Below are 22,892 nucleotides of genomic sequence, written 5' to 3'. Positions count from 1 at the left end.
AGCATGGGTGGGTTAGTTTCTGGGTCCTATTGGACAGTGCTTGGGAATACTCCTAATTCTGTGCTCTGGGACCACCTGGAATTATAGAGTACAAGCCACTGTCAGTATCTTGCAAGAGAACTATCTTATCCTTGTACTCTCTCTTTGGCCTCTGTTTGTCTGCTGTAATAATAAGTAAAATAGTACAGAGAGGCCTTTCTTTGGAACACTGACATTTATAGGGGTCAGATTGTTAAAAAAAATATTCTTAAACTATGTAATTTAAAATTATATATTGCCATAAAGTATACTTTTTCACTTGTGGAGAAATGTGATCTTATTCATAAGAATAATAAATGAAAATAGAAAACTATTAGATGGCTATATTATGAAAAGCACAGATGATTACCATAACATATGCCACAAATTGTAATATGAAATTGAAGATATATCTGTGCTGCTTATCCTGATGTCAGAGTTACTTACTACTAATACTTTGGTATCCTTGGATGATTCATAAACCATGGTGATAATTTTAGATTGTAGCTTGGTACCAGTGTTCATATTTTTGTGGATTTTTGTTTTTGTTTATTCATGGAGTGGGCATACTCTCAAGTAATCTTGAAGAGGCCAGAGAACCACTCTAGGTGATTCTCAGCCAGTTTGTCTGGCAGACCCAGAGATACCCTGATACTCTCTGGTCTAGCCCTGCAGTAGCCACCAGAGCCATTCCTGGTAGTGCTCAGGGGACCTTCAGGACTATACCTAGCAGTAAGTGCTCGGGCAGTCATGTGGTACCAGGGTTTAAACCAGGCCTCAATCTTTGCATTCATCTTAACCCTTATTCTGTCTTACTAGGCACAGTGTATTTGTGTTTTAATGCTTCTACATTATTTTGCTAGACATTTTGCTAGATATAGGGATATACTGGAACAAAAAAAATACCCTTTAAGATCTCTCAGATTTTGGAGCATCTGATTTTGTCAGGAAGGTTATATTAGTCAAAGAATCATGTGATAAATACTGTGAAAGAAAGGCACATGATTAATTCAAGGATACATATTTTGGGGACCTTTGTGTGATTTAGGAGATAATGGAAGTTGTGATTAATCTGTGACTTGAAAGTAAGATGTATCGCTCAGAGGGCTAGTGCTTAAGATTTCTATGTGGGAGACTCAGACTTAATCACTGGCACTGCATAAGTCTCCCAGACAAACTCACAAGCAACCTATGAGCATCAAAGACCCAAAATAAACACATCAAAACAGGAATTGTAGGATTGTTTCAAGCAGAGGAACACAATAGACCATGCATCAGGATCTGTTAGAAGGAAAGAACATAATGTATGTGTGAAAAGAAGTGCAAGAAGGCATTGTGACTATAGCATAGAGAAATAGAATCTATGAGACAAAATTGGTGAAATAGTCACATCGCATCCACAGAATTCCTTAATAGACTGCCATGGGATTAATCTATGAAGAGTTTTAGGTGACTGAACCCAGTTGGTCTTATATTTTTAAAGTCTTTTCTGTGTGTATGGAATATAGTTTGCATGGACCAAATAGATGTGTGAAAATTGCTGGAAGACTGTCAAAATAGATCAGGTGGGGGATAATGTGTATTTTATTTCAGAGTTGGGAACATTGGACGGTATTTACATGTAAAAGAGAAGTTGTTAACTTAATTAAACAATTTAGGGGTGAAAGAGGAGTATAGTTAGGATTCTGACTTGAGAAGCTTTGTAAATGATATAATACAGATTGGGATGACAAAGACTAGAAGAAAAACGAATTTGTGGAGATTGGAATCAATTGTTATACTTAGATTAATAAGCAGAGATAGCAAGGAAGTAATTAGACCATTTGGAAGTTGGGTAAAAAATTGGAATGTTACTTTTTCCAAGTGAATTATGGTATTCTTACTATCATTGATTTCTTGTCCACTATATATATATATATATATATATATATTTAAACCTAGTATCCACACGGGCAAGAATGGTCCTATACCCATGAGCCATGCCTTGCCCCTTCTTTCTTTTTTCTTTTTTTTTTTTTTTTTTTTTGTGGTTTTTGGGTCACACCCGGCAGTGCTCAGGGGTTACTCCTGGCTTCATGCTCAGAAATTGCTCCTGGCAGGCACGGGGGACCATATGGGACACCGGGATTCGAACCGATGACCTTCTGCATGAAAGGCAAACGCCTTACCGCCATGCTATCTCTTCGGCCCCGCCCCTTCTTTCTTAAAGTAGTGATTACGCTGTGTGAAGTATATAGTCTTTCTTTAAGCCTTTTTTTAAAGCTCTTGGATTGTAAGGGAAGGAATGGACTTGGTTCCCTGACCTTGTCTACTGTTCTTTATGCACAAATGAAGGCACTTGTAGAAAGTCTTGCTCATTGCTCAACTCCTGTTCTGAGAGAGACCCATTGGGTCATGTGCTTATAACTCTGCCCTCATGAGCCCATAGAAAAACAGCTGGAGTGAAATCTCAGTGTGGGGTTTTCTGGGAGTTGGTAGTTGTTCAATTCATTTCTAGGGATTGTTTGTATTAAGTGGCTTCTAAATCATTAAGAAATAAAACAAGGAGGTTTTATATTCCTTCCCCAAGAATCAGTTCTCACTGTTTAATTCTGTATATGTGAGCTGAAGTATTGAGAGCCCTTTGAGAGATTTCTGTTTGAATAGAGGCCACACCCGTTAGTGTGTGCTCTCTCTTTTTTCTTGAATAACACCTAGCAGTGCTCAGGGATGACTCTTGGCTCTTGCACAAGGAACACTCCTTATGCTAGGAATTGAACTCATTTGGCCATATGCATGGCAAATGCTTAGTCCCTGTACTATCTTTCAGGCTCCAGGTATATGCTTAGTTTTTTTTTTTTTTTTTTTCCTTTTAAAGGGGGAGGCACACCCTGTGATGCTCAGGGCTTACTCCAGGCTCTGCTTAGAAATCCCTCCTGGAAAACTTGGGAATTGAACCTACTGTTTTATTGCTTGGGTCCTGACCAACAGGAGATTTTTGTTTTGTTTAGTTTTATTTTTTTCTTCTTCAGGTATCTGTTTTTACTTGAGCTGTAATTCTACTCCCTTTAGAGCTTATTTAGGTTTTCTTTAAAAACACATTGGGTAAAAGCTGCCAGATTGCCAAATCATTCAAGGTAGATGGATATCTGGGTTGAAAACTGTGGCTTTCTTGGAATGTGGTGGTTAGATTCTCTGCCCTTAGGCTAGGCCAAGCAGCCACCACACCTGACATTCTTCTCCATATAAACAGCTACAGTTTTGAAAACTCTGGGATATTCTTGTTTTGAAAACTCTGGGATATTCTTGGGATAGCATTAGAATATGTCTCCCCACTGCCCCACCATCACCACCAAAAAATTCAGCAGCCTCTGCTTCCACCTGCCATCTTCTCAGCAGAAAAGTGACACTTCAAAAGAAAATGTTGGCCATCGACTCCTTCCCTGGGAGACTGGTCCCGGTTGATAACTCTGGGGCCTTTTTGAAATATGGCAGATTCCCTTTTCTGCCTGAAGGCATGGCAACCCACAGCTAAACCCAACACTTTCTACAGAAATGGCCCAGCTCCATAGCTGAACTGTATCAAGCTGCCAAACCATCATATTTATCCCAGATATATAGATCTTGAACCATGTGACCATATGCATGACACCTCAAAAATTTATAATAGTGTCAGCCTACCTATGGTCATCATAGTATAATAGTGTCAGCCTACCTATGGTCATCATAGCCAAATGATGATAAATTTACAAAGATCACCAAACTTGGTAAGCCTAATAAGTAATATAGGAGTCTCAACTAGCATCAACCAGAGCCCTGCAACTAGGTTTGATAGTGACTTTAGTAGCACCTTTGAGGGATATAACTATTACAGAGTGACAGCTAAGTTTTGATAACTTCATTTGCCTTTGTAGTATAACAAACAATATGAAGTTAATTTTTACCTGCAAGGGGGGGGTAGGTTAGGGTGGTGGATGGGAAACTGGGGACACTTGTGGAAGAAAGGTCACACTAGTTGTGGAATTGGTGCTTGAACATTTGATGTGTGAGACAACGAATTGTGTTATAGACAACTTGGTAAACCATTGCTGTAGTAAAAATTCAAAATTCAACAAAGACAAAAATAAATAAAATGGCCTAACTCCACATTCTGACCCTCAACAAACTGCCAAGACTACTAAGTTGTCCCAGGTAGATCAATCTTTGGGTTAAAAACTGTCACCTCTTTGGAATTGGGGTGGGCAGATTTTCCTCCCTATGTCTAGGTCTAGTAGATGTTAGACCTAACTACCTCTGCCCCTTAAATGGGCCCAGCTCCACAGTTCTTAAAGTGTGGACCTACTACCCCTCTTCCAAATTTCATAGTATTTAACAGCCCGGTAGGAGCATTTTTGATGAGATAGTTGTGTAGAAGCCCACCAAGCTTAGAGAGCAAAAACAGTAATGCAGAAAGCTCAACCAGCAACAACCAGCTCAATAAATTCACATATAGTGACTTTAGCAACACCACTGTGAGATGTAACTATTGATATTTCACAATAGTGATCTGTTTTCTGATCATTTCATTCACCATTTTGTTGTAACAAACAATAGGAAATAAATGTTATGTGCCTGCTAAGGAGGCAGGCTTGGGGGAGACAAGGAGAATAATGGGAAATTGTTGAAAGGAAGGTCCTACTTGTGGGATTGGAAACTGAAACAACTGTGTTGTGAACAGCTTTGTATATCGTATATCGTGGTATTTTGATAAAAAAAAAATGCACAGTTGGGGGAGGGTTGGAGAGAGGATGTAGGGGTCTTGTCTTACACATGACCAACCATGGTTTGATTTTCAGCAAGGTTTGATCTTTGCTCCCTAGAGTTCCATGAAGAGTAATTCCCGAATACAGAACCAAGATTAAGCACTGCAAGGTATGATCCAAACACCAAAATCTCCACTTAAAAAAAAATTGTGTGGGAATGATCCCTGACCAGTGCCAAGTGTGGCTCCAAAACCAATATAAAATAAAAGCATAGTGGGCAAGAATCTCGTTCTAGTCACATGGACAAAACATACTGGCAGTGTTATTAGGAAGGTTGAGAAGGGTACAACTCTGTTATGCCTATATGTTTCAAGTTCCATTTTAAGAATGGTGCCTTTTAAACCCTTGTTATTTATTTTATTTTCTACAAGGTTATCGTTAAGTTTAAGACATATAGTGTTCCAACATCAATCCATCCCATCACCAGCATCAACAACCAATGTCCCAGTTTCCTTCCCATGCTCTAGCCTTCTACTTAATAAGCAATTTTATAGTTTCATTGTTGCAGTTTGGATCTCATGCATTATTAGGTGTTTTATTTCCCTTGGTTCATATATATAAATAGATTACAGCACTGCACTATTACGTGCCTTGAGCTCCTAACTCTTAACTAGTTGTAATCTTCTATCTACTTCATCTTCTTTTCTTTTTTTTTTCTTTCATTTAAGCTCAATGACTAGAGGTTGTTGTTCATATTACAGTTTTTTTTCCCCACAGGTAAAGTGCAGTCATACATTGTATAACTTTCACCAGTGTGTATTTCCCACCACCAATGTTAACAGCTTCCCTCTCATCCTCCCTGATGCTCTCTTCCTTCCAACTGATACTCCCCCACTTGCAAACTCTTGTTATTTACTGGTACCTGTCATGTACTTTGCCTTGCATGTAAGAGGATCTGCATTTAATTCCCTGCATCGCCACATGATTGAGTACCAAGTAATCAAGTACCCTGATCATGACACTAGGTGTAGCCTTCAAAACAAAAACAAAAATTCAGAATACATACATCACTCATACTTGGAAACATTTGTATTTTTCCCTGGTGGTTAACTTCTCTTCTGTCCCTATTTATTCATTTACTATCCCCTTATATTTTTATTTCTTTGAGAATATCTTCTGAAAGGAATCATAAAATGTAATAAAAGCTGCTCTTTTCGTTGTTGCAGTGACTAGGGCTTGCAAGTGTATACACTCAGATGGTACTGGAGATGGCATACACTGTGGTTCCAGGTATCATTCAAAACAATGCTGTGGATCACAGAGGGCTCTCGGTGCCCTTATTGTCTGCATTGCCCCTGCATGTAGGGATGGTTCTGGGCATGGAACTCAAGCCTCATGCCTGTAAAGCAGGTATGTTACGAGAGAGCTGTATCAGTCAGGGCTCCTAGATACAGCTTTTGAGACTGACTTTGACTCAACCATTGTGTAAATGAAGCTGGTAAGATCAGATCCCAATATGTAGAAGTTGCTGGTGAGATCAGAGTTGCTGGTGAGGTCAGAGTCCCGGGATATAGAAGTCACTGGTGAGGTCAGATCTCTGGCAAGTAGAAGCAACCACCAGCCACTTTTGGGAGAGGAACTTGGTTTTATAAGAGATGAGGAAATGGATATTTATATTTGAGGAGAGTAAGGTGTAAACTCTGTCTCAGCCAATCTGGTAGCCTGTGAGGGGATTAAAACAGTGTGTGTTCTCTGTTTGAGTAAGGGGATTAGGGAAAGCAGGCCTGGTGTGTGCTCCGGATATGAAAACTGGGTATATGCTTAAGGTTATTAGCTACACCATTGCAGTCGATTTAAGTTGATTTTAAGTTGTATGAAGAGCTTTCTTTTTTTAAAAGTGCAGGGCAGTATTCTATAAAAGTATCATATTGCAAAGGTATATATATTTAAAGCATATATATTTAAAAGTAACATACTGAGGATTACCACAGTATAAACATTGGTTTAATTATGGACTTGTTGAAGGATTGCAGTTATTGCTTATTATGGGAGTAGCTGCTGGGAACATGTGAATAGTGTTTCAAATTCTATTTTTTTTTGGTTTTGTTTTTGGGCCACACCCAATGATACTCTGGCCTTGCTCCTGGTTTTGCCTTCAAGAGTCATTCATATGATAATTTGAATCATTTATATGATAATTTGAATGGTTTATGGGAGTTTATGGGCTTCTGGGGATTGAACATGAGACAGCAAGCTCCCCTACCCAGAGTACTGTTCTCCAGCCTTATTTTCCAGTTTTTTTGATGGTAAGAGACACTTCATTCTCAAGCAATGTTCCTAACCATTTATAAGTGTACAGTGCACAGGTTGTGAATGTTGTGCGGTCATCAGCACCATTCATCTCTAGCGCTTTTCATATTTCAAAATAAAGCATTAAACATTTATGACCACTGGACAGGTTATTTCCCCTTAACTTTAGTCAGTCAGCTACCTTTCTACTTTCTGCCTCTCTTATTTTGACATATGTAGAATAATGCAGTGTTAAACTTTCTGTAACTGGCTTGCACGTGGGGTTTACATCAGAAAGCTGAATGTGTTTTGTTGATGGACTGACTGCTTCTTTTGCTTTCAAAGAGACCACCATTATTTGCATTCTTGGCAATAAGTTTAGAAGCTGAGCTTTTTCGTGGGCTTTGAATTAAAGTTCTTGAGAGCTAACTCTGATGGGTTACATGTTTATCCTTAGAATGGTCATTATGGGCAGATTTAAGAAATAGATTAATATTCCTGTAGTCATTCCTGTGAATTGGGGTGAAGAGAGAAAACTGAGCCCTCCCAAAACATAATCTTGATAAAAAGCCGGTAGGTATTCACTGTGTGAGAGGTTTCTAAATCTGACTGCACAATAGATTCACCTGAGGAGTTCTTTTCTTTCAGTGCATTCAAATTGAGTTTCAGTCTTACAATGTACATTCCCCCTCACCCATGGACATTTTCCACCACCAATGTCCCAAGTTTCCCTCCCTCCCTCCCTCCCTCCCTCCCTCCCTCCCTCCCTCCCTCCCTCCCTCCCTCCCTCCCTCCCTCCCTCCCTCCCTTCCTCCCTCCCTCCCTTCTACCTGCCCCCCTCTCTCTCTCTCTCTCTCTCTCTCTCTCTCTCTCACACACACACACACACACACACACACACACACACACACACACACACACACACACACACACACTTTTCCTCCCTCTTGTTCCCTCTCCCCTTTTTTTTTTTCCTTTTTTGCACTATTGTTAATGAAGGGGGCACCATGCATATCATTTTAGCTTCAGCCAGTACCCTGACAAGTTCTTAATCATACAGATATATGTCTTTTAAACAAGACCTGAAGGTACTTTTTGTATTTATGTCACATCATTTTGGAACCATTGTGCTCTTGAGATACTAGTGTTTCCAATATGTGAGTGTTTCAGAAGAATATGTACTCAGCACTAAATGGAAACTTTTCAATTCTTTCATTGTTTCTGCTTATTGTTCCTTGAACATATGTTAATATTTCTTCCCCTTCGTTGGTACTTTTTTCAGTAAGTTAATATTTGCTGTTTACTAAATTTTTATTTTGCACAGAAATTTTCACTTTCCAGGCCCTTTCTTTCTCTATCGTATAAAGTATTCTTCACCATTCAGGGCTTGGTTCCCCGCCCCCCCCCCCCATGTTATAGTATTCTATAAATATCTAGCAGGGTCTAATGGAGGAAACTTTTTTATGTTGAGAGTTTTAAGTTTTTAAAGGTCATTCTTCCTCATCTTTTCTCTTACAGGGAAGAAGAAGAATATTTGAGAAATAAAATTCGAGCTGATCATGAGAAGGCTCTGGAAGAAGCAAAAGAAAAATTAAAAAAGTCAAGAGAGGAAATCCAAGCAGAAATTCAGACAGAAAAAAATAAGGTAGCTCAAGAAATGAAGAAAAAAGAGAAAAAGCCACTGCCTCCAATCCTTATACCAAACCTCATAGGAATAAAAGGCGGAGATCCAGAAGATAGTGACATACGTGAGAAAAGGGAAAAAATCAAAGAGGTAATATATGCAGATATATGACATGGAGTGATAGTGATTTGTATTTGCCTATTTGCCTAGATTATATGCATATATACATGCACACATATAGACATAGACACACATAGCATCTGTGGTATCATACTTGGATCTTACTTAGTTTAGGGTTATATTTACATTTCAGCCTTTAAGTTGGTAGATCCATACCAACTGACTATTCAATAAGTGATTTTGGGGGAATATTTAGTTATAAGGAATACTGCTAGATAGATACTACGTGCAATTTAAAAGAATGCTTCCTGAGTGTTAGCATATCTGCCATCTTTTAAAAATCATTCACATCAGGCCTGAAGTGATAACACAGTGAGTAGAGCATGTGTCATGCTTGGGACTGAGCCAGGTTTAATTACAGAACCCTATATAATGCTATTTGAGGACCTATCTTACATGGTCCTATATGATGACCTACTATCTGGTCCTACAAAAATGCTTGGAGTAATTTCTGAGTGCAGATTTAGGAGAAACCCCTGAGCATTGCTAGCTGTGGCCCCAAACCTGACAAATCATTAAAAAACATCCTACAAAACAAAACAAAATAACCCCATGTCATGTAACCCCTCAACTATAATATAGATGAAGAATACATTCCTAGAGGCTGGAGCTATAGTACAGTGGGTAGGGCATTTGCCTTACATGCAGCTGACCTGAGTTCCATCCTCAGTATTCCAAATAGTTGCCTGAGCAATGCCAGGAGTAATTCCTGAGCATCACCTCGTGTGGCCCCGCCCCCACCCCACCCCCCAAAAAGCAAAAAGAATACTTTCCTAGAACTTAGTGACAGAACTTTTGCTGTTTGTAAGATCCTGGGTTCACTTCCTGACATTGCCAAAAGAACAGGTTGCTTCCAAAGAATGAGAAGGATTATCATAGATTTATTTACATTTGCTTTGTCTCTCAGATGACATTCTGCTTGTTATTCTAGTTAGACATGATTTAAAGTTAAAGAGACTAATACCCTGGGGTGGTGGATATAGTTCCTTTTTCAGTTGAACTTTGTTTATTAGAACTTCTGCTAATTAATTCTGGGTGATATAGTACAGTGTATGAAGAAAATACCTTTTTAGAATGCATTAGTACAGTGTCAATATCTAATTTTTTTTGGCAGACTCAGGGGTATGGGGATGAAGTTTGAACTTCTGCTATTCAGATACTACTATGCCAGGGCTCTAGTTTCAGGGTTCAGGGTCACTTCTGGTGGTTCTCAAGGTATCTTATGTGGTGCCAAGGATCTAACTGAGGTTGACAACGGGCAAGGCAAGTGCCTTACCTCCTGTTCTATTTGGACCCTTGAGGCTCTGCTTAGACACACACCAAGAACTCTCTTACTTTGCATTCTTTTTTTTAAATATATATTTTATTTAAACACCTTGATTACATACATGATTGTGTTTGGGTTTCAGTCATGTAAAGAACACCACCCATCACCAGTGCAACATTCCCATCACCAATGTCCCAAATCTCTCTCTTCCCCACCCAACCCCCGCCTGTACTCTAGACAGACTTTCTATAACCCTCATTCATTCTCATTATTAGGATAGTTCAAAATGTAGTTATTTCTCTAACTAAACTCATCCCTGTTTGTGGTGAGCTTCATGAGGTGAGCTGTAACTTCTAGCTCTTTTCTCTTTTGTGTCTGAAAGTTATTATTGCAAGAATGTCTTTCATTTTAGTGAGACCATTCTGCGTTTTTCTCTCTCTGACTTATTTCACTCAGCTAAAAGGCCTACACATGTTATCTTGAAGGCGGTGAAAGCTAAAATCTCTCCTAGTTTGTAGAAAATAACAAAAGGAAAGAAATAGATTTTGATCATACTATATAGAAAATATCATTTTATATACTTAGATTTAACCTAACTTAAATGTTAAAATAGTTTGATTGCCTCTGCTTAAATCAGATGTGTCCAATCACTTTATATATCAAGAGATTTGCAAACTATAAATTGCCCGTCAAATTGTCCCAGCTGCTTATTTTGTTTTAAAATGGAAGAAAACTTAATAATATATTCATTCTCATTTGTTTATCACCTAGAGCTAAAGTTGACTGCTTAAAGTAGAGTTATTTTGTTGCTACTAAGATTAAATGTACTGCAATGCCTAAAATATTTACAGAAAGAGCTTGCTGATCTTTTGAGTAAAAGATTCTCTTAGACAAGCCATGTTAATTGATTATTGAATGAAAGTACCTTGTTTGACAGCTCAGTCCTAATCACAGTGAAGGCAGGGAAGCTATTCCTTGTATAGGTAGTTCTAAAAGGATAGAAAATGCTTTCTTTCCCAGGTTAAAGTACTTAATCAGTATAATTTCTTCTGTTTTGTAGACTGAGGTTACCTGGTTATTATTTTCACATATATAAATATTAAAATAACACAATGATGTAGGTTAAATAGGAGTAATAGTATTGTAATGGAATTTATAAGTTACATGAAATATTACATGAAATGTAAAGATAATTGTGAATGAGAAATAAATTGATAGATGATGATTTTTAATTTCTTAGATGATGAAACATGCCTGGAATAATTATAGGCTGTATGGATGGGGCCATAATGAACTTAGACCTATTGCGAGGAAAGGTCACTCCACTAATATATTTGGTAAGTTTATTACTTTTAATAATTACTTTATTTTCTGCATCCATTTTTAGAGCATGATCTTTTTAAGTACTATGTACTTACTTTTTAAGTACTATCTTATATATTTATATAACCTATATATTCATCTACAACTAATTTAAAGTAGTATATGTTTTGTTTATTTTGCTTTTCTGTAAGTAGAAGCCAAATTTAGTCATAGTTCTTTTGGAATAAACAGGCAAATAGTAGTTTATCTGTTTACATACAATTGTGTTAGTCATTCATCTAAGCACTTTGAAGTTTCTCATCTATAATTTGCACTGCCAGAGAATCACACATAGGAATATATTCTATCATCAAGTCACATTCCCAGTCTCTTCTTGTTATTTTTTTAATCTAGTAAGATAGATACTTAGTTGACTTTTTCTCTTCTCTGACCGATTTCCAATTTTGGTACTCATAAGGAAGAGGCTGGAAAATTATAGTAGTAATAATTCTGATACTCATAAAGAAAGAAAAGGATAAAAAATTTCAGTACACACAGGCTTTCCTCACATGCACACACAAAAAGTGAGTTTTTGGCAAAGTTGAGTGGGTTTCAGTTCCAGTGTGGAGTAGGAGTTCTGGGAGGAGCTCTATTTAGTTTTACTTCTCTAGCTTTCTGTTTTCTTAAGTTCAGTTTTTTTAAATTTCTCAGTGAAAGGAATACATTAACTAAGATGCTGGACCCAAATTTCATAATTTAGCTCCTGTATTTTATTTCTTCCTTTAATCAGGAATAAATTATAAGTTTGAAAGCTAGTATACTAATTTTAATCCCCCAAGATCATTGCTAAAGGCAGAAATCAACTCAGTTCTTTTGAAATTGCTGCTATATTGATTCTGTAACTTCTTTCTGATTAAAATTTTTCAATTTTTTTCTGGAATAGACTAGATTCCTCTCTGTTGTGCCAGATTCCCTAATCCAAGTGGCACATGTCTCTCTCACTTGTCAGAAACCTTAAATCCAGGAAAATTTGCATCCCTATTCTGTTCTAACAAATAAAAGCAAGGGTAACTATAAAGTGGCCTGTATAAATAACAGTTTCTTAGATTTTGGTAACCTCCAAACTATAACATTCGTTGCTTCTTGAAGATCTGCTAATGAAGCTATAGCTACCCAATAAAAATCTTTTTTTTTTTTTTGTTTTGTTTTTGTTTTTTTTTGTTTTTGGGCCACACCCGGCGGTGCTCAGGGGTTACTCCTGGCTGTCTGCTCAGAAATAGCTCCTGGCAGGCACGGGGGACCATATGGGACACTGGGATTTAAACCAACCACCTTTGGTCTTGGATCGGCTGCTTGCAAGGCAAACGCCGCTGTGCTATCTCTCCGGGTCCCCAATAAAAATCTTTAGACTCCCTGCCTAAAATATTAGTTCTTGATTGAATATTAGATATTAGTGACTTTTTTCACCACACAAGACAGTTGTATTCCTTTATGCTAATAATGACTCAGAGGAGAACGAGCAAAGAGTCTATCCTGTTTAAAATAGTGTCCAAAACTATCAAGTACCTAGAAATCAACATAACAGGAGACCATAAAAACTTCAAAACACTTTGGAAAGAAATTGAAGAAGACCTAAGGATGTGGAAGAACATTCCATGCTCATGGATTGGAAGAATAAATAACATCAAAACGACCATCTTACCTAAATTATAGATTCAATGCAATCCCTTTTCAAATTCAGACAACATTCTTCAAGGACTTAGATCAATCAGTTTTAAAGTTCGTGTGGGACCCTAAAAGACCTAGAATAGACAGACCCATATTATAAAATAAGAAACTGGGAGGCATCTCATTGAAGCTCTACTACAAAGCCATAGTGATCAAAAATAGTATGGTATTGGAACAAAGACAGACATTCTGACCAATGGGTCAGAATTGAATATCGAGTGACAAACTTCCAAGTATATATAGTCAAATAATCCCAGACAAAGGAGCCAAGATCATGAAATGGAATAAAGACAGTTTCTTCAACTAATAGTGTTGGAACAACTGGATGATAAGCATATGTAAAAAAATCAATTCAAAGGGGATCAAGATCTTGAGATTAAACTGGATCTATAAAGTTCATTGAGGAAAACGGACAAAACACTCCAAAACTTAGACCTCAAAATGTTTCTGTATGGCAAAAGAAATACAAGCTAAAATGAAAAGAAAGCTAACTGAGCGGGAGAAAAGATTTGCTTAACACATCAGATAAAGGGTTGATATCTGGGATATACAGAGTACTCACAAAGGTTAACTCCACAAAACCTAAAAACCCCATTAAAAAATGGGAGGAGGAAATGAAGAGACACTTCTCTGAGGAAGACCAAAAAAATGCCCAACAGACATGTGAAAAAATGCTCATCATCATTTATCATTAGGGAAATCCAAATCAAGACAACAATGAGATATCATCTTATACTGGTGAGGATGGCAAATATCAGAAATACTGGGAATAATCTCTTAGAGGGGATGTGGAGAGAAAGGAACTCTCATCCACTACTGGTGGAAATGCTGCCTGGTCCAACCCCTGTGGAAAACCGCATAGAGATTCCTCAAACTAAGAATCGACCTGCCCTATGACCAACATTCCTGCTTTTGGATATCTATCTCCAGGACAGATAAACACATGCCCAAAAGGATATATATATATATATACACCCTGCTATTCTTTGCAGCACTCAGTACAATAACTAAGAGTTAGGATAAATGTAGATATCCAACAACAGATGAGTGGATCATGAAGATGTGGTACATATATACAATGGAATACTACCTAACTAACAATGCAGTTATGCAATTTTCTGCAATATGGATGGAACTAGAAGTTACTATGTTAAGTGAAGTAAGCCAGAAGAAGGAGGATAGATCCACAATGATATCACTTATATATAGTATTTAGAATAACTGCATAAAGAAGTGCAATGACTTAAATGGGGGGTTGTTGAGAGCACTCTAGGTCACAGAGTATAGTGAAGAGAAGGAAAGATACTAGGTGGAGAAGGAGAAACATGTAAATGAAAGGATAAGGGACAGGAGCCAAGAGATCTCAGCTGTACCAGTGTTGTTAAGAGGATCTAAATATCCAGGCCAGAATTAACAACAACGAAATCATGGGATCCAGATGCTAACAACCAAAATTTAAAATGGGCCTGTTATTGCTGGCAGGCTGAGACATAGATAGTAAGTAGCATGGGATGGATACTGGGAACATTGGTAGAGGGAGGTTGATGTTGGGATTGGTCCTGAAACATTGTATGTCTGAAAGCAAGCTGAATAACTCTGTAAAGTAATGGTTTCAATGGGAAAAAAAAGTGGCTTTTGTCTCACTACTATTATACTAATGGATTTTTTTTTTATTTTTGGGGGTTGGGTTTTGGGCCACACTCAGCCATGCTCAGGGGTTATACCTGGTTGTGCTTTCAGAAATTACTTCTGGTAAGTTTGGGGGACCATGGAATGCCTGGGATTGAATTGGGTCAGCTGTGTGCAAAAAAATACTTAACTGCTGCGGTATTTCTCTGGCCCCTATGTTAGTGGTTTTTAGTTGCAGGTCCACAGGTGAAAATAGGTTAATCTTATGGCAAAGGAGCCACACTCAGGAAGTGGTAGACAAGGAAAGCCTCTTCAACAAATGATACTTTGAAAACTGGATAATCCCGTGTTTAAAAAAAAAAAAATTAACGAAACTCCAAATAAATCAGGTCAGAGATGAAAAGGGGAGAAACATATAATCTCCCAAAACTGATTGAGGAGAAAGTAAAAAACCTGAATAGACCACTCACAAGCAAGGAAATTGAAACTAATTAAAAGTCTTCTCAAGAATAAAGCCTTGTTTTATCCCTCAAGAATAAAAAGACATGTTCACTGATGAGTTCTGTCAAAACTTCAAAGAAAACTTACTACCACATTTCTCAAGCTCTCTTAAAATACTGATGTAATAGAAATCCTAGCACCTTCTATGAAGCCATAATTCCATCATACCCAAAGCAAATAGTTATACTAAAAAAGAAATTTTAAGACCAGTTTCACTGATGAGCAAAGATTCAACAGAATCTTAACAAACTGAATTCAGCAGCATATTGAAAGGGTCATATGCTATAGTCAAGTGGGGTTCATACCGGGGATGCAAGGATGATTCAACGTATGCAAATCAATTCATATACCATATCTACAAAAAATATAAAAATCATATTATTTTAGATGATGTAGAGAAAGGATTTGACTAAGAATCCCCAACAAAGTAGAGATGTTTTTTAGGAAGTAAACTTCTTCAAGACAGTATCAATTTATAGCAAATCTATAGTTAGTATTATACTTATCTGTGGAAAAACTCCGTGCCTTCTTTCTGAGATCAGGCAAAAGGCAATGATCAATTAGATAAAGTAATCAAATTTTCACTATTTGGGGGCCGGAGTGGTGGTGTTAGACTAGGTAAGGCGTCTACCTTGCAAGCGCTAGCCTAGGACGGACCGCGGTTCGATCCCCTGGCATCCCATATGGTCCCCCAAGCCAGGAGCGATTTCTGAGTGCATAGCCAGGAGTAACCCCTGAGCGTCAACGGGTATGGCTCAAAAACAAAAAAAATTTTTTCACTACTTGCAGATGACATAATATGCATGGAGGACCCTAAGGATTTCACTAAATATTTATTATTATTATTATTATTATTATTATTATTATTATTATTATTATTATTTGTTTTCTTGGGCCACACCTGGTGGCTCTCCAGTTATTCCTGGTTTTGCACTCAGAAATCTTTCCTGGCAGGCTCAGGGGACCACATGGGATGCCGGGAATGGAACCTGGTCCTTCTGGGTCACCTGCATCCAAGGCAAATGTCCTAGCTCTGGGCTATCACTCTGGCCTCCATCACTAAATATTTTAGAAACAATGAACTAATACAACATGGCAGTAGACTACAAAATCATGCCCAATATTCTGTTGATTTCTTGTAGATAGTGAACCTGAAGACAAAGAGATTAAAGTGAGCACTTCCTTCAAAACATTGTCCCTGGACATCAGGTAGCTAGAAATCAACAAGAGGTGAAGTGAAAGACTTTCACTGGAGAACTGCAAGTCACTTAAGAAGTAGGAAAAAAAACCTTAGAAAAGGGAAAAATATTCTGTTTTCAAGGACTGGAAGAATCAACATAAACAGAATAACCACCCTATCTAAATTAGTATATTGATTCTCTGCAATTCCTGATAACAGTTATTCAGGGACAATTATTCAACTTACTATAACTGGTAATTGATTAATTTACATGAGACCATAAAGCATAAAATTACTAAGCCCTTCTGAGAAATAAAGAATGGGGTGGATTGCAATTTTATAGACTTGAATCTATACTGTAAAATTATAGGAATGCTGTTGAGTCATCTCAAGTAAGCTGGTATCTAGGCTGAGATCTTTGGAACCTTTTCAGAATGGGGACAGATGAGCCATGGACTGGCAAGGGGCCTGGTGCTCTATGTATACTCAACATTTTCCTACAGGCAAATAGTCCAACTCCACAGCTTTATGACCAATCTTGCCCCTGCCAAGTTGTCCCAGGTAAACTGAGATCTTAGGAGCCTCTCTGAATGAGAGAGGCTGTGAGAGAGGGTGGGGGAGAGAGAGAGTGAGAGAAGTATACTGTATAAGGAGAGAGAGAGAGACAGAAGGAAAAAAGAAGGAAGAAAGGAAGAGAAAGAAAGAAAGAAAGAAAGAAAGAAAGAAAGAAAGAAAGAAAGAAAGAAAGAAAGAGAGAGAGAGAAAGAAAGAAAGAAAGAAGAAAGAAAGAAGAAAGAAAGAAGAAAGAAAGAAAGAAGAAAAAGAAAGAAAGAAAGAAAGGAAAGAAAGAAAGAAAGAAAGAAGAAAGAGAAGAGAGAAAGAAAAAAGAAAGAAAAGAAAGAAAGAAAGAAAGAAGAGAAAGAAAGAAGAAAGAAAGAAAGAAAGAAAGAAAGAAAGAAAGAAAGAAAGAAAGAAAGAAAGAAAAAGAAAGAAAGAAAGAGAAAGAAAGAAAGAAAGAAAGAAAGAAAGAAAAAAGAAAAAAGAAAGAAAGAAAAGAAAGAAAGAAGGGGAAAAAAGAAGAAAGAAAGAAAAAGAAAAGGAAAAGAAAGGAAGGAAAGAAAGGGTGGGAGGAAGGAAGGAAAGAAAGAAAGAATGAATACTGTATAAGGTGTCTTTCTTGCACATGGCCACCCCAGGTTTGATCCCTGTCACCAAATATACCCCCTGCAGCTGAAAGTCAAGAGTAAGCCTTACACACCAGCAGGTATGCCCTCTTGCCCCTAAAAATTGACTTTTTCAATTCATGAACATGGAATAATTTTCATTTCCTTGTGTGTTCTGTATCTAAATAGTAACTTACAGAAAAATGTCTTTAACTTTTTTGTTGATTCTTAGGTCATTGATCCTTGGTACACAATTATAAAAGGGGTATTTTTTTTTTAAGAAATCTATTTAAGCACCATGATTTTTTTGTTATTTTTTTATTCAGACCAATATGAATTACAAGTCTTTCACAATTATGTTTAAGGTGCATAGTGACAGTGAATTAGGGTACTTCCTACCACCAGTGTTGACCTCTCTTTGCCCCTGTTCCCAGCATGCCCTTACCCCCTCGATTGCTAATGTAACAGGTCCCTTTTGTGTGTAACTTGTAGCTTGAGTTTCTTGATTTTATTGTCTTCGACTTTGGGTTGGGCATTTAGGTCTGATCATTTTTTATGTTCACTCAGTGTTGTGGGACTGCTTGTCCCTGGTACCTAACAACCATATATTTTTTTTTTTTCTTAATTTATGAGGCAGAACAAGCTGATTCATGTTCTAAGGTTTTGTTAAAAAAAAAAAATGCTGGGAGGAAACCCTGTCAAGAAGCTATAAATATAAATTTAAAAGAAAAAGAAAGAAGAAAAACAGAATAAAGCAAAACAACAAAACAAAAAAAAAAAAAAAGGAAGGGGGACTGGTATGGCAAGCTTTTTTTTTTACATAGGTACAGTAAGTATTGGGAAAATTAGAAAGGAAATTCCCTTGGCCTAAGAGATACAGGGTTTCTCCACCCTTGAAGTATACTGTAATGGGATTGACTACAGACTCTGGTTATGTTCGTTGTCTAACCTTGAGGTCTATTTATGTTGTCAGGGAACGTTCTGTTCAGTTGTGGTTGTCAAGGTCAGTCTTCTTTAAGTAGAGATCTTGGTTTTTGCATAGGTCCTAGGATGAAGTTTAGGATAATCTTTCTTTATGGTTCCAGAAGTTCTGCTATTCCGCTCAGTCTCAGTTGTTGCAGTCCGTCTTCTGTATTTAGTGATCCTGGTTTTTGCAAAGATCAAAGAATAGAGTGTCTTCTGATTTCATCTCACCATTCAGTGATGAAGTGAGGCAACCTGCCTTTAGATTAAGTTGTTGCTGTTTCCTCTTTGTCAGGATGTTGTATGAACATATCCTGACAAGTTGGTGCCAGAGCTGTATTAGAGACTCTCCTGGGGGGAAGTTTGATTCCTGGTGCTGTTGTGAGGAACTGTGTCAAGATTTAAGGTGGGGACCCAGGGTTCAGGGTTGGATAGTTGGTGTGAGATCACGTCAGTTCTAAGTTGAGTTCCCATGAAATATGCTCAGGGTGGGAGGTTGAGCACCATGATTACAAATATGTTTGTAGTTGGATTTCAGTCATAAAAAAGAACACCTCCCTTCACCAGTGCAACCTTCTCACCACTAATGTTCCCTGTCTCCGTCCTTCTCCACTCCCTGCCTTATTTTACCTACACTCTCTACCCAACACTGCTCTATCACCACTCCATCCCCTATCTCTGCTATTTTTTTTTAAATATCTTTATTTAAGCACCATGATTACAAGCATGTCTGTATGTGGTTTTAGTTATAAAAAAGAAAGAACAGGGGCCGGAGAGATAGCATGGAGGTAAGGCGTTTGCCTTTCATGCAGAAGGTCATCGGTTCGAATCCCGGCGTCCCATATGGTCCCCCCGTGCCTGCCAGGAGCAATTTCTGAGCATGGAGCCAGGAGTAACCCCTGAGCACTGCTGGGTGTGACCCCAAAACCACAAAAAAAAAAAAAAAAAAAAAAAAAAGAAAGAAAGAAAGAGCACCTCCTTCACCAGTGCACCATTCCCACCACCAATGCTTTCCATCTCCCTTGCCTGAATTCAAGACAAGCATTTTATTTCTCTGACTCACTGACATTGTCAGGTAGTTCCCAGTGTAGTTGTTTCTTTAACTGCACTCACCACTCTTTGTGGTAAGCCTCATACCCTGGGCCAGACATTTCAGCCCTCATCTCTGTTGTCCCTGGCTATAATTACTATAATGTCTTTTATTTTTCTTAAAAAAAAGGGAGACTATTCTGCATCTATCTCTCTGCTTCTAACTTATTTTACTCAACATAATAGTTTCCATATCCATCCATGTATAGGAAAAGTTCTTGACTTCAATTTTTTCTGATGGCTGCATAGTATTCTATTGTGTAGATGTACCACAGTTTCTTTCGCCACTTATCTGTTGTCAGGCATTTGTTTTTTTTCCCCCAGATTCTGGCTATTATAAATAGCCCTGCAATGAATATTGGTGTCCAAAAGGCATTTTTGTGTTGTGTTTTTTTTTTGTGTTTATTTTGTTTTTGGGTCACACCCAGCAGCACTTGGGTTTCTCCTGGCTCTACGCTCAGAAATTGCTCCAGGCAGGCTTGGGGGGACCACATGGGATGCCGGGATTCGAACCACCATCCTTCTGGATCAAGGCAAACGCCCTACCTCCATGCTATCTCTCTGGCCCCTTGTGTTTTTGTGTTCGTAGGGTATATTCTTAGGAGTGGGATAGTTGAATCATATGGGAGCTCAGTTTCCAGTTTTTTGAGGAATCTCTATATTGTAACGGGTTATTTTTAGTCATCCTTTTTCTTCTAGTTCAGTGTTATCACTTTATATATAAATATATTTATGTATATATACATGTAACAGAATTAAAAGAAAAATTTTAGACACCATGATTTACAAAGTTGCTTCCAAAAGAGTTTCTGGCATAAAACATTCCAATACCTTTACCTCATGACCCTTTTCCTCCACTACTTCTTCCATCCCTTACTCTTACTGATTAAATATAAAATATAAAGTCCTGGTGTTGGTGGAGTGAGGCCTTTCTCTGCTCGGCCAGGCACCTGTAGCCCTTTGTCCAATGGATCTGAAGGTTGCAGGGTAACAGCTGACAAATAATTTCACAGGCAGTCAGATGAAGTTACAGGAGATAATCCAGCTTTATTTCAAGGCCCTAAGTCCATGTGCATTTCTCCACATGACTTCCCGCTAAGATTTTCTTACAGCCTCATTTTTGTCCTTTTATCCCTCCTGTCTGCTCTCTCTCCTCTCCCCACAGCCAGCCCTATTTTTTATTCCCCTGGTGTAGGTGGGGCTGACCATATAGGTGTGATAAACAGGAAGTTGGGGAAGGGGTAATAACTGATTCTTTTAAAGATTTATTTTTAAGCCTAATTATTGAAGTTTGCTTCTCATGCTTTCAGTCATTTTGGGCCTAGTAGTTTAATAATACAGAATTACATTGCCTCTACATTAGAGACACCTAGACCGTAAGATATCACCTTATACCAATGAGAATGACCGATTTCAGAAAGTCCATAAGCAGCCAGAGCTGGCAGAGATGTGTTGAAAAAGGAACCCTTATTCACTGTTGGAGAGTTTCCAAAGAGGCTGCTTGATTCAGCCTCTTTGAAAAAACAGTATGGACATTTATCAAAAAATTAAAAATAGCACTACCATATTTTCCAACAGTTCTATTCATTGACTTAAATCTTCAGTCCAAAAGTATCAGGTACAAATATATGCACATTCATGTTAGTTTCAGGGCTATTCTTCCCAAATGCCCAACATCGGATGGGTGTATTTATGCAATGAAATAGTCAACAATAAGAGAAGATAAACCTTATGTTTTGCTACAATTTGGATGGAACTAGAGAGTAAAATAATAAGGAAATAAATCAGAATGACAAGTGTTGGATATCATTTGTATATAAATATGTAAGTGAATATACAGTGTCTAGTGAAAACAAACTTGGACTGGCAGACCTGAAGTTATGTGTACTAGGGAGAATGGGAAGGACTGGAGCACATGATGTGATGTTAGGGCGTTGGTCAAGTTTTGGGTGCTTTAGTATGCTGGTGATATAGGCACTTGTATGTGAAAAGCATAAACTTTAATACTATTTTAAGTTGTTAAACTCAATAATATTAAGATTTGAAAAAAGGGGACAACAAAACAGGCCCTAAATAGAATCTATCATACTGCCCCCCCATTTAGACTTATTCACCTGAGAGTACTTCTCTGATTCTTATAAAATTATAGCCTTTAGTTAGTTGATTTGTAGGCCTAGTATAGGAAAGCTGAGTATATGTGAAATAATTCCTTCTTTTGCTTATAATCTTGTCCTACCTTCTTATCACTCTTAATTTCTTTTATTTTGTATATTCCCAAGTAGGCCTTTCTAGCCTACCAGTTCTTGATTCCTTTAATAAATCCAATTAGATCTGTGAAAATTATATGACTAGTCTATTTTCTGTTTATCTTTATAGTCTTTACTCTTTTCTGCCTCCCCCTCCCCTGTTTAAATGCCTCGTGAATGTGGTGTACTTTATATATTTTTTAGATAGGTTGAGCCAAGTGAATATTCATGAGGCTAGAAGGCATGCATATTTGTCATAGGCAGTACAATTGTCTGTTCTAATTGAAATGCACCAACATAGTTATCCAAATAGCATCATTTTTCTTTGTGACAGTGGAATAATTTTTCTAATGCTATTTCTCTTATTTGCTTTTTGTTGGTTATTCGCTGTCAGAAAAGAAATGACTGACGAGATAATTTATCCTAAGTTATGAAAGGTATTGGAAAGGAGAAATAACAGAACACATTTTTCATTAGATAATCAGAGACACCAGAGATTTCATAATGGTCATTTAATTCAGTGATAATCATTTATTGAAAACAAAGTATATTTCTTCAATACAATTATAAAATGCCTACTGCTTTGTGAATGCCACAGTAAGACTTTAGTGTAATAAAAATATTATAGTTAATGGTTAATTAAAATTATATCTGCTTTTTAAGTAGCTGCCCCTTTATATCAAACTAATATTGTGAGCCTTTTAAAAGATTTGAATATAGAGGCTGGAAGATAGTACAGCTTGTAGGGCTTTTTCCTTGCATTTGATACCCAGGACTTTATATGATTACCCAAACCCATTAAGAGTGCTCTATACGTGCTAAACCAGGATTAAGAATTGAGCACTGCTGAATATGGTCCCAAACCACTAACCTCTAAAAAAAAAAAAAAGAAGAAGAAGAAAAAAGGAATATAAATATATGTGTAAATTTTCTACTTAAATTTTTTTTTTTTTTGACTTTTGGGTCACACCCAGCAGCACTCAGGGATTACT

At 37.6% G+C, this 22,892-nt stretch overlaps 1 protein-coding gene across 1 annotated transcript in view; it reads left to right on the top strand.

Moving 5' to 3' along the window:
• Nucleotides 1-22,892, top strand: part of MAN1A2 (mannosidase alpha class 1A member 2) — a 142,481-nt gene that overhangs the window by 35,404 nt on the left and 84,185 nt on the right. Inside the window, exons 2-3 of the mRNA XM_049765913.1 lie at nt 8,547-8,802; nt 11,340-11,436. Coding sequence (XP_049621870.1) covers nt 8,547-8,802; nt 11,340-11,436 — 353 coding nt within the window. The remainder of the gene's footprint in view (nt 1-8,546; nt 8,803-11,339; nt 11,437-22,892) is intronic.

This window comes from Suncus etruscus, chromosome 19 (assembly GCF_024139225.1).
Source record: "Suncus etruscus isolate mSunEtr1 chromosome 19, mSunEtr1.pri.cur, whole genome shotgun sequence".
In the NCBI taxonomy this organism is placed as follows: domain Eukaryota; kingdom Metazoa; phylum Chordata; class Mammalia; order Eulipotyphla; family Soricidae; genus Suncus; species Suncus etruscus.
The sequence above is the reverse complement of the archived record's forward strand: the minus strand, read 5'-3'. Positions and strand labels throughout refer to the sequence as shown.